This window comes from Aethalodelphis obliquidens, unplaced genomic scaffold (assembly GCF_003676395.1).
Source record: "Aethalodelphis obliquidens isolate GAN/ISIS:26980383/991018 unplaced genomic scaffold, ASM367639v1 scaffold3, whole genome shotgun sequence".
In the NCBI taxonomy this organism is placed as follows: domain Eukaryota; kingdom Metazoa; phylum Chordata; class Mammalia; order Artiodactyla; family Delphinidae; genus Aethalodelphis; species Aethalodelphis obliquidens.
Window position 1 is genome coordinate 75,921,740 of NW_020837947.1, and position 14,058 is coordinate 75,935,797.

The 14,058-nt window shown below is 43.7% G+C and overlaps 1 protein-coding gene across 1 annotated transcript; it reads left to right on the forward strand.

Annotated features, from left to right (window-relative positions):
• The first annotated feature begins 550 nt into the window (after nucleotides 1-550).
• On the forward strand, nucleotides 551-5,695 carry HTR1B (5-hydroxytryptamine receptor 1B). The gene has a single exon (XM_027092119.1). It carries the CDS (start codon nucleotides 1,506-1,508, stop codon nucleotides 2,703-2,705), a length of 1,200 nt encoding a protein of 399 aa, XP_026947920.1. The 5' UTR covers nucleotides 551-1,505; the 3' UTR covers nucleotides 2,706-5,695.
• Nucleotides 5,696-14,058: the final 8,363 nt, after the last annotated feature.

A 14,058-nucleotide genomic window follows, 5' to 3' on the forward strand; every position in this document is an offset into this window, starting at 1 on the left:
GGAAAGCACAGATTCCTAAAATCAGATATGAAAAATTAGTTTGTATTGTACCGAGAGTTTATGACTTGAATCCCGAAGTATAAAATGCAGTATTGGCCATTTCCTTCTAAGGCGATATTACTGGTGCCTCCTTCTAACTTGGGTGTGGCCCGCAGGGCTGGATAAAATTCCAGAGTGGAGAGGTCAGAGACTGCGGCTGGCTCCACCTAGCGCTGGCCGGGCCTACTGGGGTCGGGGGTGGGGTGGGGTGGGGGGGGGGGGACGGTACTTAGGAGCCTAGTAAGGGACCTAGTAAGGAGCCTAGTGAGGCTGTGCACGTGCCCGCGGCTGAGGGTGCGAGTGTAACTGGAGGGGCGTGCAGCAAGCTCGGAAGAAGATAGAAGCATGGACAGGATTCCCTCAACCCCATTCCGGCCAGAACCGCGGCTCCCGGGTGTTCGGATTGGGAGAGGGGCCAGGGGATGGGACCTGGAGAAGACGGCGATAGGACCCGGCGGGAGCTTCCTTGGCGGGGAAGAGAACCGGGCGGGAGGATAGGAGGGAGGGAGAGAGAAAAAGGGAAGGTGTTGGGGAGCCGGCGTTGGCACTCGCCGCACGGCAAGAGTTGCACGGCTCCGGCGGACCGGACCTGGACTCTATAAAAGGAGCCCGACCGCTCCGCCACTCACACGCTCCTCCCGGACCGGCGTATGCCGCGTCCCTGCAGCTCCCCCAGACACCTGCCCCTTCCCCGCCCGCTGCGCCAGGTCCCCCAGACCCGTGCGCCCAGCGGCATGGCTCCGAGAGGCGCCCGTGGGACCGAGGTGGCGGCGGCGGCGCGGCGCGAGCAGCCGCAGCCCCAGCCCCCGAGTCCCACCTCTTGCGGCCCCTTCTCCGCGGCGCAGCTCGCCGGAGTGGCCAGCGCGTGAAAAGAAGGGCGGGCAGAGCTCCGGCGCGAGGCGCGGCGCAGCGCGGCTCCCAGATTTCACCCCGCCCAGCTCTGGCGACTGCGGCCGCCGCAGGAAAACTGCCCCAGCCTGGGGAGGAGGGCGGGAATGCAAGATCAGGACCCCTCGCTGGCCTGCAAGATTTGGTCTCGACAGCTAGGAAACTCGTGCGGGCCGAGTCTGCAGATCCCGGAGCGCCCGGTTTAGGAGACGCTTAGCCCCGAGCAACTGGGGTAAGACCTCCCACCTGGCCGATGCTCCCTCCTCAAACAAAACCACAGCCTCCTCCTCTAGACGCCCCGGTGGGAGCCGGAGCGCAGCGGGGCTCTGTGGACCAGCCCTTAGCAACCCGGGGCTAAGACGGGGCGTAGAGAGGAACAGCCAGAAACGCGGCGGCAGCGACGGGCGCCCCGAAGTGCAGGGGACGCGCCCGCCGGCCTCGTCTGCCTCGCCCTTGACCTCTAGGTTCACCTGGGAACCTGGGTGGAGGAGTAATTGAGGAACCCACGGATCCGACTAGCCACCAGGGGACAAGACTCTGGTCCCTTCAGCGGTCCTTTCCTCGTCCTCGTCCGCTCCATGCCCGAGAGCTGCGCTTGGAGAGACATGGAGGAAGCGGGCGCTCAGTGTGCCCCGCCGCTGTCCGTGAGCTCCCAGACGGGGCTTTCGCAAGCCAACGTCTCTGCTGCTCCCTCCCACAACTGCAGCGCCGAGAGCAACATTTACCAGGACTCCATAGCCCTGCCCTGGAAAGTAGTACTGGTCGTGCTGCTGGCGCTCTTCACCTTGGCCACCACGCTCTCCAATGCGTTTGTGATCGCCACTGTGTACCGGACGCGGAAGCTGCATACCCCCGCCAACTACCTGATCGCCTCCCTGGCGGTCACCGACCTGCTGGTATCCATCCTGGTCATGCCCGTCAGCACCATGTACACGGTCACGGGACGCTGGACGCTGGGCCAGGTGGTGTGCGACTTCTGGCTGTCATCGGACATCACCTGTTGCACTGCTTCCATTTTGCACCTCTGTGTCATCGCCCTGGACCGCTACTGGGCGATCACGGACGCCGTGGAGTACTCGGCTAAAAGGACTCCCAAGAGGGCGGCGGTCATGATCGCGCTCGTGTGGGTCTTCTCCATCTCCATCTCGCTGCCGCCCTTCTTCTGGCGTCAGGCCAAAGCCGAGGAGGAGGTGTCGAACTGCGTGGTGAACACAGATCACATCCTCTACACTGTCTACTCCACGGTGGGCGCTTTCTACTTCCCCACCCTGCTGCTCATCGCCCTCTATGGCCGCATCTACGTGGAAGCCCGCTCCCGGATTTTGAAACAGACGCTCAACAGAACCGGCAAGCGTCTGACCCGAGCCCAGCTGGTTACTGACTCGCCCGGGTCCACGTCTTCCGTCACCTCCATTAATTCGCGGGCTGCAGACTTACCCAGCGAATCGGGGTCTCCTGTGCACGTGAACCAAGTCAAAGTGCGAGTCTCCGACGCCCTGCTGGAGAAGAAGAAACTCATGGCCGCTAGGGAGCGCAAAGCCACCAAGACCCTGGGAATCATTTTGGGAGCGTTCATCGTGTGTTGGCTGCCCTTCTTCATCATCTCCCTGGTGATGCCTATCTGCAAGAATGCCTGCTGGTTCCACCAGGCCATCTTTGACTTCTTCACGTGGCTGGGCTATGTCAACTCCCTCATCAACCCCATCATCTATACCATGTCCAACGAGGACTTCAAACAAGCGCTCCATAAACTGATACGCTTTAAGTGCACAAGCTGACTTGTCCATTGCAGTGGGGTCGCCTAAGCGGCCTTTGGGGGACCATGCTGTGTCTGGTTCCACAGGTAGGTCGACTCTTTGACTGTTACTGGGTCGGAGTGAGGCTCTCTTCTGAGCAAGGGCAATGGATCCTGAGAAGCCAGGACAGCCCTGCGAGAGCTCTAAAGGAGAACTGTTCAAACAGCTGAGGAGGGGGCTCACTTTCTCCCCTCAAACCCCAGTTTCAGCACCAACCCTGCCACAGCCCATCGCAAGGGGGGTTGCAACTTTCAGAAAATCGATGATGGAAAAGAGATCCCTGCCCTGCTTTGGTATCACAGATGATGCCCCCTAGAACCAGAAGTACTTGTCGTTCTTGTCTGGAGCCTGTCTGAGACATGATCTACATACAGCCTGGCAGTACTTGAACTAGACACTAATACCCTGTGTTTGGGGGAGAACTTTGTGTTACAGCTTCGCTTAAGAACAGTTACTTTGGCATCCTTCAGTCTTCATTCAGTTTTTGTTCATTTAAACTTGATTGGAGAAACTTGTGGATTTGGTGCTTCCAACCCTATGTGTGGCTTGAAGAGTTAACAGCAAAATTCTGATGTTAAGATCTCTATTTTTATTATAATTGAAACTATACGGGGTGGGGGGTGGATGGGGGCATTAAGCTGAAAACCAATGCCTATGATTGTTTGTTGTCTGCAGATCTCTAATTTTGTAATTCCTGTGTAGTGATTGTCAAACCTCATTCCTTAACAACTCAAACAAAATGTTACGTGTGCTAGTGCCAAAGTCTGCAGATTGCTTTTTCCTCCTAATTTCATGTACCTGTCATTTTACACAATTAAATCCCCAGAAATGGGGGATATGATGGGTGACTCAACCCAAGCTGCTGCTATATTTCTTATTAACGCCACTGATGAAACTGATGGGTACAAGATATATAAGTTCCTTTGCAAGAAAAGTATTTTTAATCCCAATTGAGTGAGCTATGAAGGAGACAGATGAGATGGAAATGGTTCTTATACAACTAAGGAATGGGTGGCAACAGGAGGATGTATATTTCGACTTGTAAAAAATCTTAAATGCATGAGACTTTTTTCTGACAGTCATTTGCACTCTCCTTCCCATCTGTAATTCCTTTGTGTGCTAACGTATAAAGGAACCAATAGAACTAGCTCCTTTCTCCAAAAATCTTCAAAATAGTAAAACCTCTAAAAACCATGTTAAAAATAAAAACCTGTTTCTTTTCCCTTGCTATTGAAGTTTGAGTAGGAACAAAGATTATTAGAAAATGACATGCAAGGACTTTCAAAAAGCTTAGAGAAGCTAACATTGAGCCTGTTTTCCTGTAACTCACGGAACCAAACCTCAGACTTACTGGGCAACCAGGGAACTAACAAGCTTTTGAACCTTGGAAATTTGTCATTGACCTGACACTTCAATGAAAATACATACTATCAGTAATACTTTACATTTATCTCTTTTTTTTTTTCAAATTCTAAAAATACTTAGTTGTTATCTCAAATTCACTCTGAGGACTCCCCGACACAGGGCAAGATCACACACTAATAGATGAAATACGCATGATCTGAATAAAATGGAGTAGCCCCTAAGGATTACCTGCATGAAAAATGAATGTCTGTGGAACATTTATTATGCCAAAGAAGATTCACACTCCGTTCTTTAGAGAGCTTTCTGCAGGTGGTACCTTTTGTCTGCAGAAACAAGTTGTCTTTGTAAAATGGATTCACTCCCTGCTTGAAGCTCCCCAGTCCAGACTGTCAGACAATAGATGTATTGAGCTGAAGTACACTGCTTCCCTGCTGTGCAGCCCTTTACTCTGGCGTAATGACTCTTGAAAATATCCTGTTCCAAGATTCACACGTAAACTAAGTACAAAAGAAAATTTTGATCAACATTGACACCTGTCACTGGAGTAAGAGAAAATTGTAGGCATTAGGTAATCCTAAATTTCTGCTGTATCCCCACGTCTGTCTGTTCATTTTTTGTGACATTTCTCCCATGGAGAAATCTAGCTTACTACCGAGAAGACTGTGCACAGAGCGTGATATTTATTTTTATGTTATTAATATGTTTGTCTTTTTGTTAAGGCTTTTTCTTGGGCCTAAGAAGCAATTAAGCCAACTTCTAGGAGCCTAAGAGGGCAAAATTAATTGAAACCAATAGCCATTTACAAGTAATTTCTGTATAGGGCACCTGCAATGATTGTGTCCTCCTATTAACAAAACATGGTCAATTTAGTCAAACGGGTTGTTTGCCACTTATAGATGACCTACCTAAATTTTTGCTTGACTATTTGGCTGGATTGGGGTCATACTGTATGAAGTAGAAGCTTGTAAACCCTTGTAGTTATAAGAGATCCAGACTTCTCATCCACCATCGCACATGATTATGCAAAGTGTATTTTTCATCCTAGGGGTATGTAGTTAAGACTGTTAAGCGCCTTTTCAGTTACTGCTGCCTATAGCATAGTATGGCTTTTTTGCAGAACATTATATGGGAGATGGAAATATTTAACCGTCATAGAAATGAAAGTATATTTTCATTGGCTGTGGTAACAAATAACATTTTCCATACTGTTGAACTGCACAAAATTTCACACAAATATATGAATGTGTGTTCATCCCCAAATACCAATATTGTCTTGTGTTTCTAGGAATTTTAGAGTTTCCTTTCTAAGAATGGACACTGCACCTATGAATGAACAGTTATTGACTTCAACACATTTTCTACAGACCAATCTTCTTCAATCTTCCTCTCTATTATCTTAGTATTATCTTCTTGTGTCAGGAAACCCTGAGTGGACTGTAATTCACTGAAGCAGCAAAAACTCAGATTATGTGTATTTGATGGAGTTAATGTGACTGCAGATTGCCTTTTCCACCTTTCAAAACATGTGTAATTCAAAATGAAGTTTAGGAAAATAATGAAATAAAAGTCCTTTTTTGTGTCCTAAAAAGCATTGGGTGGTAATTCTATTATTATGGAAAGACTGGTTCACTGGATTCTGGGTTGCAATTAGGAGTTTGAACCTTCAAGAGAGAAAAGCTGATGACAAATGATACTCTGGTACAAGTACTGCCACAATTTGAGGGATTTAGTTTATATCCGGAGGAAGATTTTAAAAGGAATTAGACACAGTCTGCAAAGAGGGCAAGTCAGTTCCACTATCCCAGGGGTTTTCCAGATCAGCATTCTTAGAAGGAATGTTTAGTCTCTAGGCTGGGGAATTAGATTCCAAGGTACTACATGGTGCTTGAAATACAGAAAAAGGAAAGGGAGGACCTGAGTTAGAAGCAGACCTGGGGGAGACCTAAGAGGAGGAGACCAACCTATCTGAGCACTGGAGAAGTAGACAGAAAACATAGCTTTTGGAATCGGGAAGTTCTAGGTTTAGCTGCACATAGAGCTTGTTATCGCTGTGTGGTTTGCGCTTTGTTGCAAAGGCTTAGAGCCTATACACGTAAAGCGCTTATCAAGATTTCTAAGCTCTCAGCAGATGATGCTTCCTCTTTAGCCATGATTTTGTCACGGCCTTCTTTGTGGGTGCAGGGCACCTGTAGCTGAGAAAACCTTGAGGTTTTGAGGGCTATTTGAGAAAGCTTGCACTGGGGAAGACCAAACTAGCCCAAATGGGAGAAACATGGCTAAGCTAGAAGCAACTGAGGCTTGGAGCCTTTCAGACTTACCCCCTGGGCTGGCGACACACAGCCAAGAGGCCGAAAGGGAGCAGAAGAGACGGTTTGCTGTGGTTCTGCTGGCCCAGAGGGAACTGCCGAACATTTCATTTCCTGGAGCACCTCATTTCCTGGAGCACCCTCTCTGTCATTTTTTTTTTTTTTTTTTTTAAAGGCTTCAAATGCTTGGCTTTTTTATTTATTTATTTATTTTTGGCTGTGTTGGGTCTTCGTTTCTGTGTGAGGACTTTCTCTAGTTGCGGCGAGCGGGGGCCACTCTTCATCGCGGTGCGCGGCCCTCTCACTATCGCGGCCTCTGTTGTTGCGGAGCACAGGCTCCAGACGCGCAGGCTCAGTAGTTGTGGCGCATGGGCCTAGTTGCTCCGTGGCATGTGGGATCTTCCCAGACCAGAGCTCGAACCCGTGTCCCTTGCATTAGCAGGCGGATTCTCAACTACTGTGCCGCCAGGGAAGCCCCTCTCAGTCATTTTAAAACTCTCTTTTCTCTTTATTGTCCAGAGATTTCCAGTTGTTTCCCAGACTCCAAAGGCCCTCACCGCTTCCATGTCTCTCCTCAGTGTCTCATTTTCCACTTCTCTGCTTTTTTCTTACCTATGGAAAGCCATGATAACCAACGATAACGCGTTGATCTCATATAGTTCTTATTTTAGCCGTGCAGGGCTGATTAGGTAGCCGAGGGTTTTTATTATTATATCAAAGGAAATTTTTAACCGAAACGAATGGGCAAAAGCTTTCAACTTGGGGCTTCTACTGGAGTTTTCAGATGAGAAGAGGCCAGTAGGAGAAGGGGGCGGGAAATGAGGCTTCCAAACCCTTTCTCAAAGCCTATGCTTGAACAGTCCACCAGGGGGCAGAGCGCCTCTGAATTGCGCAGAGGACGCAGGTGCTCACCGCTCGTAATCTGACTCCCTCTTCCTGGACCCTGCAAATGGTATCAACTTCTCTAGACTCAGTGAACATGAAGCTCCATGAGCCAAGATATAAGGGGTTTATCATTTATTTAAAATAGCAGCTTTTTCAGAACTGCACATTCAGGCAGAGGATCCCTAAAATAAAACTAAAGTTTTTCTTCATATTTGCAAACTTAGTTATTTTCTTATTCTTCTCTTATCCTGAAGTAATGCTAAAATCTTAGTGCTTTAAAACATTGTGACCTTTGATTAATGTGACATTGGGTGAAGTCAGACATTAGCATACACAGAATTTATATGCAAAATAGAACAAATTATTAAACTCTTTCAGCATTATGATTTTTCTCATCACTGTGTTTTCTTTTCAGAATTTCATTGGCTTGAAGTTAATATATCCATAGTTCAAAGGTAGAACACTGCCATCTCCCATTTAAAGAGAGGGTTGCTTCCCCCCCCCCACCGCCCCACAGAAGTAATGTGTGTTATATGTCAGTTTTTCCCAGAAGGCAGACTTTCCAGTCTGTGTAATTTTGACATTTACTTTAAAAACAGGTGTTTATAAATGTGAGTACAATCTTACGTATCACAAAAATAAATTTCTGTGTTAGAAAAGGATCATATATAATGAGAAAATAAGTGAGGTTATATCATTGCCATTCTCCTTAACTGTTACTCCCTAGCATTTTTACTGTCCCCAATGGGGAGTTTTCTATGTGCCATTTCACACACCTGTCAGTTAAATTAGACTTTCAAAGTCAACATCCACATTTTAGGATTATACTAGGATTTTCAGTGCTCCCTGAGAGAGACCCAGTCCCTGGAGTTGGGCCAGCTGACAGAGAGATTGTCTTAACACCATTGCAAGTATAGTTTGTAAAAGAAAATGCCCATTTCTTCTTACTTATTTGCACATTTTTCAAAAGATAGGAGAAACGCTTTTCAAAACTGCAAACTGGAAATCTATGTAACAAGAATGATCTTATAATATTTCTTGTACCTAAAGTGAACAGATGGTGATATAAGGAGCCATTTATGGCAAATGCTTAAAAGAATCTACACATGCCTTGTTTAAATGATGCGTGAAGTCATGACTCACATCCTCCCTGACTCTGTAGGAACATTCCACACATTAGCCTCTGACTGGTCATCCCATGTTGGTATAATCAGTTGAAATTTCAGGCTATCTTTTGCTCGCAAGTGTGTTGATGGGACTGCAGTGATAGAGCAGCCCACAAAGGGTAGGTTACTTGGTCCAGAGGCTGTGCCCAGGGTACTTTTTTTTTTTTAAACATCTTTATTGGAGTATAATTGCTTTAAAATGGTGTGTTAGTTTCTGCTTTATAACAAAGTGAATCAGCTATACATATATCCCCATATCTCCTCCCTCTTGCGCCTCCCTCCCTCCCACCCTCCCTATCCCACCCCTCTAGGTGGTCACAAAGCACCGAGCTGATCTCCCTGTGCTATGTGGCTTCTTCCTACTAGCTATCTGTTTTACATTTGATAGTGTATATATGTCCATGCCACTCTCTCGCTTTGTTCCAGCTTACCCTTTCCCCTCCACGTGTCCTCAAGTCCATTCTCTAGTAGGTCTGCGTCTTTATTCCTTTATAAAATAAGGTTCTTCATGACCTTTTTTTTTTTAGATTCCATATATATGTGTTAGTATACTGTATTTGTTTTTCTCTTTCTGACTTACTTCACTCTTTATGACAGACTCTAGGTCCATCCACCTCACTACAAATAACTCAATTTTGTTTCTTTTTACGGCTGAGTAATATTCCATTGTATACATGTGCCACATCTTCTTTATCCATTCATCTGTTGATGGACACTTAGGTTGCTTCCATGTCCTGGCTATTGTAAATACAGCTGCAATGAACATTGTGGTTACGTGACTCTTTTTGAATTATGGTTTTCTCAGGGTATATACCCAGTAGCAGGATTGCTGGGTCATATGGTAGTTCTATTTTTAGTTTTTTGAGGAACCTCCATACTGTCCTCCATAGTGTCTGTATCAATTCACATTCCCACCAACAGTGCAAGAGGATTCCCTTTTCTCCACACCCTCTCCAGCATTTATTGTTTGTAGATTTTTTGATGATGGCCATTCTGTCTGGTGTGAGATGATATCTCATTGTAGTTTTGATTTGCATTTATCTAATGATTAATGATGTTGAGCATCCTTTCATGTGTTTGCCAGGGTACTTTTGTAAACACACCTGGTTGTCTCTTGGAAACTCATGTGCTAATCGAATTTGGGATCGTGTGTGTAGATCCACACCTCCCCCCTGTGACTCACCAGCCCGTTCTTGGTCTGTTGAATACTCTCAGTGGGTTCAGCACCGGGCCGGGCTGTTTTTGTGGAGAAGCAGTTGTATGGTTCTTCATCTTTCTATCCTAGCCTTGCCCAACCTTAAGGTCCCAGAGTCCACTCTCTTTTCTCCTCTCTCTCAGAGACTTTCCAACAGAGTATAGCATGTTGGGATAATCACACATGGGGAGCTTGGAATCGGATGGCACGAAGGTCCCCAACACTTTGGTAGATTTAAACTGCAAGCGTGAGCGTTCGAAATCAGAAAGACGAGTTTAAATGCATGTTTTGCAACCATGAGCAAGCTCCTCTGCAAATGTAATCATACACACCTTTATGTTTGCAGGTAAAAATTAAATGGGATAATGCAATTGGTTCCAACCTTGACTGCATATTTGATCTATCAGGAGAGCTTAAAAAGACCTTTGCTCAGACCCTGTCTCAGACTAATTAAATTATGTTATCTGGAGTAGGGCCTGATAATTTTGTTTAAAAAATTCTCTCTGGGTAATTCTAATGTGTGACCAGGGTGAGATACACTGAGAATAATTATCTGAAACTCTTAGAACAATGCTTGGCACATGCAGGATCCTTGGGTGTGAAAGGGGTCCCTGAATGCTATAGAAAGTCAAGTGCAATTGTTTTTTCACAGTTGTGCTTCTTGAAATTTAATGAGCCTGAGTCACCTGGGTTAAAATGCAGATTCTGATTCAGTAGGTCTAGGGTGGAGCCTGAGATTATGCATTTCTGACAGGCTCTCAGGAAACACCAATGATGCTCACCCATGGACCACACTCTGAGTATAACAGCTTAGTTATAGAGTATCTGTCATTTCCTAAGGAGATGTGTATATATATATCTCCAAAACAAAAGCAACATAAAACTTGCAGATGAGAAAATGTGCTTTTTAATGTACAATACATTGTTTTCCTGACTTGTTTACATGGTATTCATGGCTCAGCTTCAGAAGATGTTGAATGCTTCCCCTTACATGCTTTTCCCCAGATGCTTCAAACCCTGTCTACCCTAAAACAAACAGCTTACTTCTGGATCTTGGTCAGCAAAGCGTGACTCTCAGATTCAGTCCTTTGTTTTTACATCACTTCCAAATAAGGGCTTTGTCTTCTGTTTAAAAAAAAAAAAAAGAATTAATTAAAAATACAAAACAAATGATAAAACAACAAATAAAAGAAAGAAATAATAATTGTGAGCATATGGCAAGTGGCATGATTTCCTTGTAATCTATTTCACTTAGTAAGCCCGGTTGGATTCCGTCTGTTAACACACACAGACATGCACACACTTACATATTATGTAGAGTTCATATTATGTAGAGTTCATTATGTATTATTTTGTAAACACAAGTAACTATATAATCAAAGGTGAAAGCTCTGTGCATTCCATCTATTATATTTTATTCTTATTATAGTTTAGAGACTTAATATCCTAGAGCAGTGATCTAGCAGCCTTTTGATTCCAGAGAAAACCCTTCCCCATGTTTTATTCCCAAAATACTTTGTGATTTTTTTTTGTTTTCAGTGGCAGTAATTTAAACTATTTGTGAGAAATGTTTGTCAATTTCTTGGTACCCACCCATTCAGCTGGAGACACTGTTGAGTTTCCTAAGCCTAGGTTGGGAACAAGAATCAAAGGATGCTCCACAAAGGATCCTGTCTTTTGTTTATTTATTTATTTATTTCTTGAGTGTTTAAAATGAAACGAATAGTGTCAGTATCCAACTAGGTTTTCATTCTACATTACAGAACATAGTTCACAGTCTTTCATCTCTTCCATGTGTAATCCTGATGCTTTGAGTTGGATTCCAGACATGTTGCTGGGAATTTAACTGCTTCACTTTAAAAGAGATTGGGGAGGAAGTGGCATTATTGAGGAGTTACTCTGTGCCACATACTTTAAATAACCGCCCCCCCCCATTAGACCTTATGACACTATCGTGAATTGGGTATTATTTTTTTATGTTATCATCATCACAGTCATTATCATGAACAAGGTATTACAACAATTTCATCCACTTCTGTGATTTAGAGAATTACGGCAGCAGCCCCAGTTGAATAATTTGTATCATTATACTTGGAAAGGAGATGTATTATCAGGTCTGTTTCAGTTAGTCTTTGAGAAGAGCATTTTCTAAATGCTAATCTGAAACAGTAAAGTAGAATAGAACTTTAAGGGTTTATCTATAAGTTCAGTGTTGTGTCTAGGGAACACAGGTTTCCTTATTGGTCTCCTCCCAAACTCTTGTCCCTTTCTGTCTGACTACAACCTTGACCATCCAGGGAACACATCATGGCCCCTGACCTCTTCCAAGGGAGTTGGTATGGATAAAAAGGTACATTTAAACTGCTGGATTTGGCAGTATTAAATATAAATGCTTTGGCTGTGATGAGTAATGCATGGCAGGAGGTATTTCCCTTTTATGGAAAGTTACTGAGCGATATACATATGTCAAAAACTTGGGTACTTGAGACATATGCCTATTTTTACATGGAGTCAAATTTCTGAGTGAAAAGTAAATTCAGGCAAGTAACAGGATATTTTCAGGTATTAGGGTTGTTTTCTCATTATATAGATAAAAACTTTTAAATTAATGCTATTTTTTCTCTGTTTTTAAATTGTGTGTATTATTATCACAGCCCCTCTTTGCCAAGAGCTTTCCCTTTCGTTATTTTCCTCTCCCCTCTGTATCTTTCCCCAGAATTCTAAAACACTACCACTAACAACAAAAGCAGTAAATCTTGGAGACAAAAACTTATCAGTATTCACTAAACTGACATAAAACCAAAACACTTAGACTAGACATAAAAGAAAAAATTTGCTTCCATCAAGGAGCAAACATTACAATAGTGGGTATGGGCTGTGGAATCTCCTCTGTTTTGGATAAAAGAGATATAAATTGGAGAAAATTCTGCCCCCAATACTTTTTGCCCTATGTCTTTGAGTATCATCACCCATTTTTAGTTGAAACAAAAAATACACAGCATAGAAACTTTGGTAAACTTGGAATTAGAATCTACACCTAGGCTGACCTTGGCTCCAATTCCAGATTTACCACTTGCCAGTTCTGTGACCTTTACCACACTGAGCATCCCTTTCTTCACGTGTTAATGTGGACCAGATAGTGTCTTATCCACAGATTTGTGATGAGGATTAAGCAAGCTGCCATGTGGCAGCGCTCAGTCCAGAGAGTGCTTAAAACATGGTAGCTGTTGATTGGATTCCCTCTGTTCAGACAGAATAAGCCAGGTGTCTATCCAGAGACCAGGGAATTTTGAGTCAGAAAAACTGTTTAAACTTCTGTTTTTTCTCCTTATTAGTATGCAATTTGGAACATGCTATTTAATCCCCGTAAATGTCAGTTTTCCTATACCTAAAATAGGGCTACTATGTCCCTCTTGAAAAGACTTTAATATTGCATTATATAATAAGTGCAGACACCTGAGACAGTTCTTGGAGCAATGCGATTGCTCAGTAGACCTTAGTATTCTATTCTGTCAGCTTCCTTTCCTGTCTTTAGGAGCAAGGGTCTGATATTATATGCTATGCTTCCGTGTTAGTAACATCCCTTTTATTGTTTTTCTTTTTCCTGAAGAGGAAAAATAGTTTATTACAAGTTCTTCAAATGGAAGACTCTTTAAGCCTGATGCAATCAATCTCATAGACACTAGACGTACAACAGCATATATAAGTTACATGTAAGATCTCGGGTCACTCAGACATCCAAGGAAGGAAGTTGCCAACATCTGTAGTTCTGCTGGAAACAGTGAATGTTTTGGACCATTCATCACTGTGATCCCTTTTATTGTTGAAAGTGAGAACTGTACAGACTTATGATTTGGAACCAGTTTTATTGATGCTATCGCAAATCAATCATATGCTGGGATTTTAGAGATTCTAGAAAACTTACCCTGTTTCCTGCCTGATGTTTATTAATTAAGGATTCATTTCCTTTGTTTTAAAATATAAATACTTCTTGAAGTTTTATTACATCCCATTAGCCATCAGTCCTTTGCACCTTAATGTAAATGAGTTTCTGAGTGCTGTAGATTGTCGGAGCCCAGAACATTAAAATAATCTGATTTTTTTTTTTGCAGTAAAGTAAAACTTACAGGATAACATGGCAACAGAGTAGCAGAAAATAATATCGGTAAAAATACACTGCAACTTATTAAGCTTTTATGTTGCATTATGCACAGTGCTTAGTGTCTGTATATTATATCATTTAATCCTCAAAACAATCCTAGGAGGAGGTGTAATCTCAATCTAAATAATAGGAATTCGGTTGAGAGAGAGTAATCTGTTCAAAGTTAGATCAAATACACATTAGAATCAGAATTCTCTTGTGCTCTTAACCATTGCATACCTAAAGCTATCATATCCCAATCTCTCATGGAGGCATA

Coding starts and splice junctions, on each gene's coding strand:
- HTR1B (XM_027092119.1), top strand. CDS start 1,506: ATGCCCGAGAGCTGCGCTTGGAGAGACATGGAGGAAGCGGGCGCTCAG.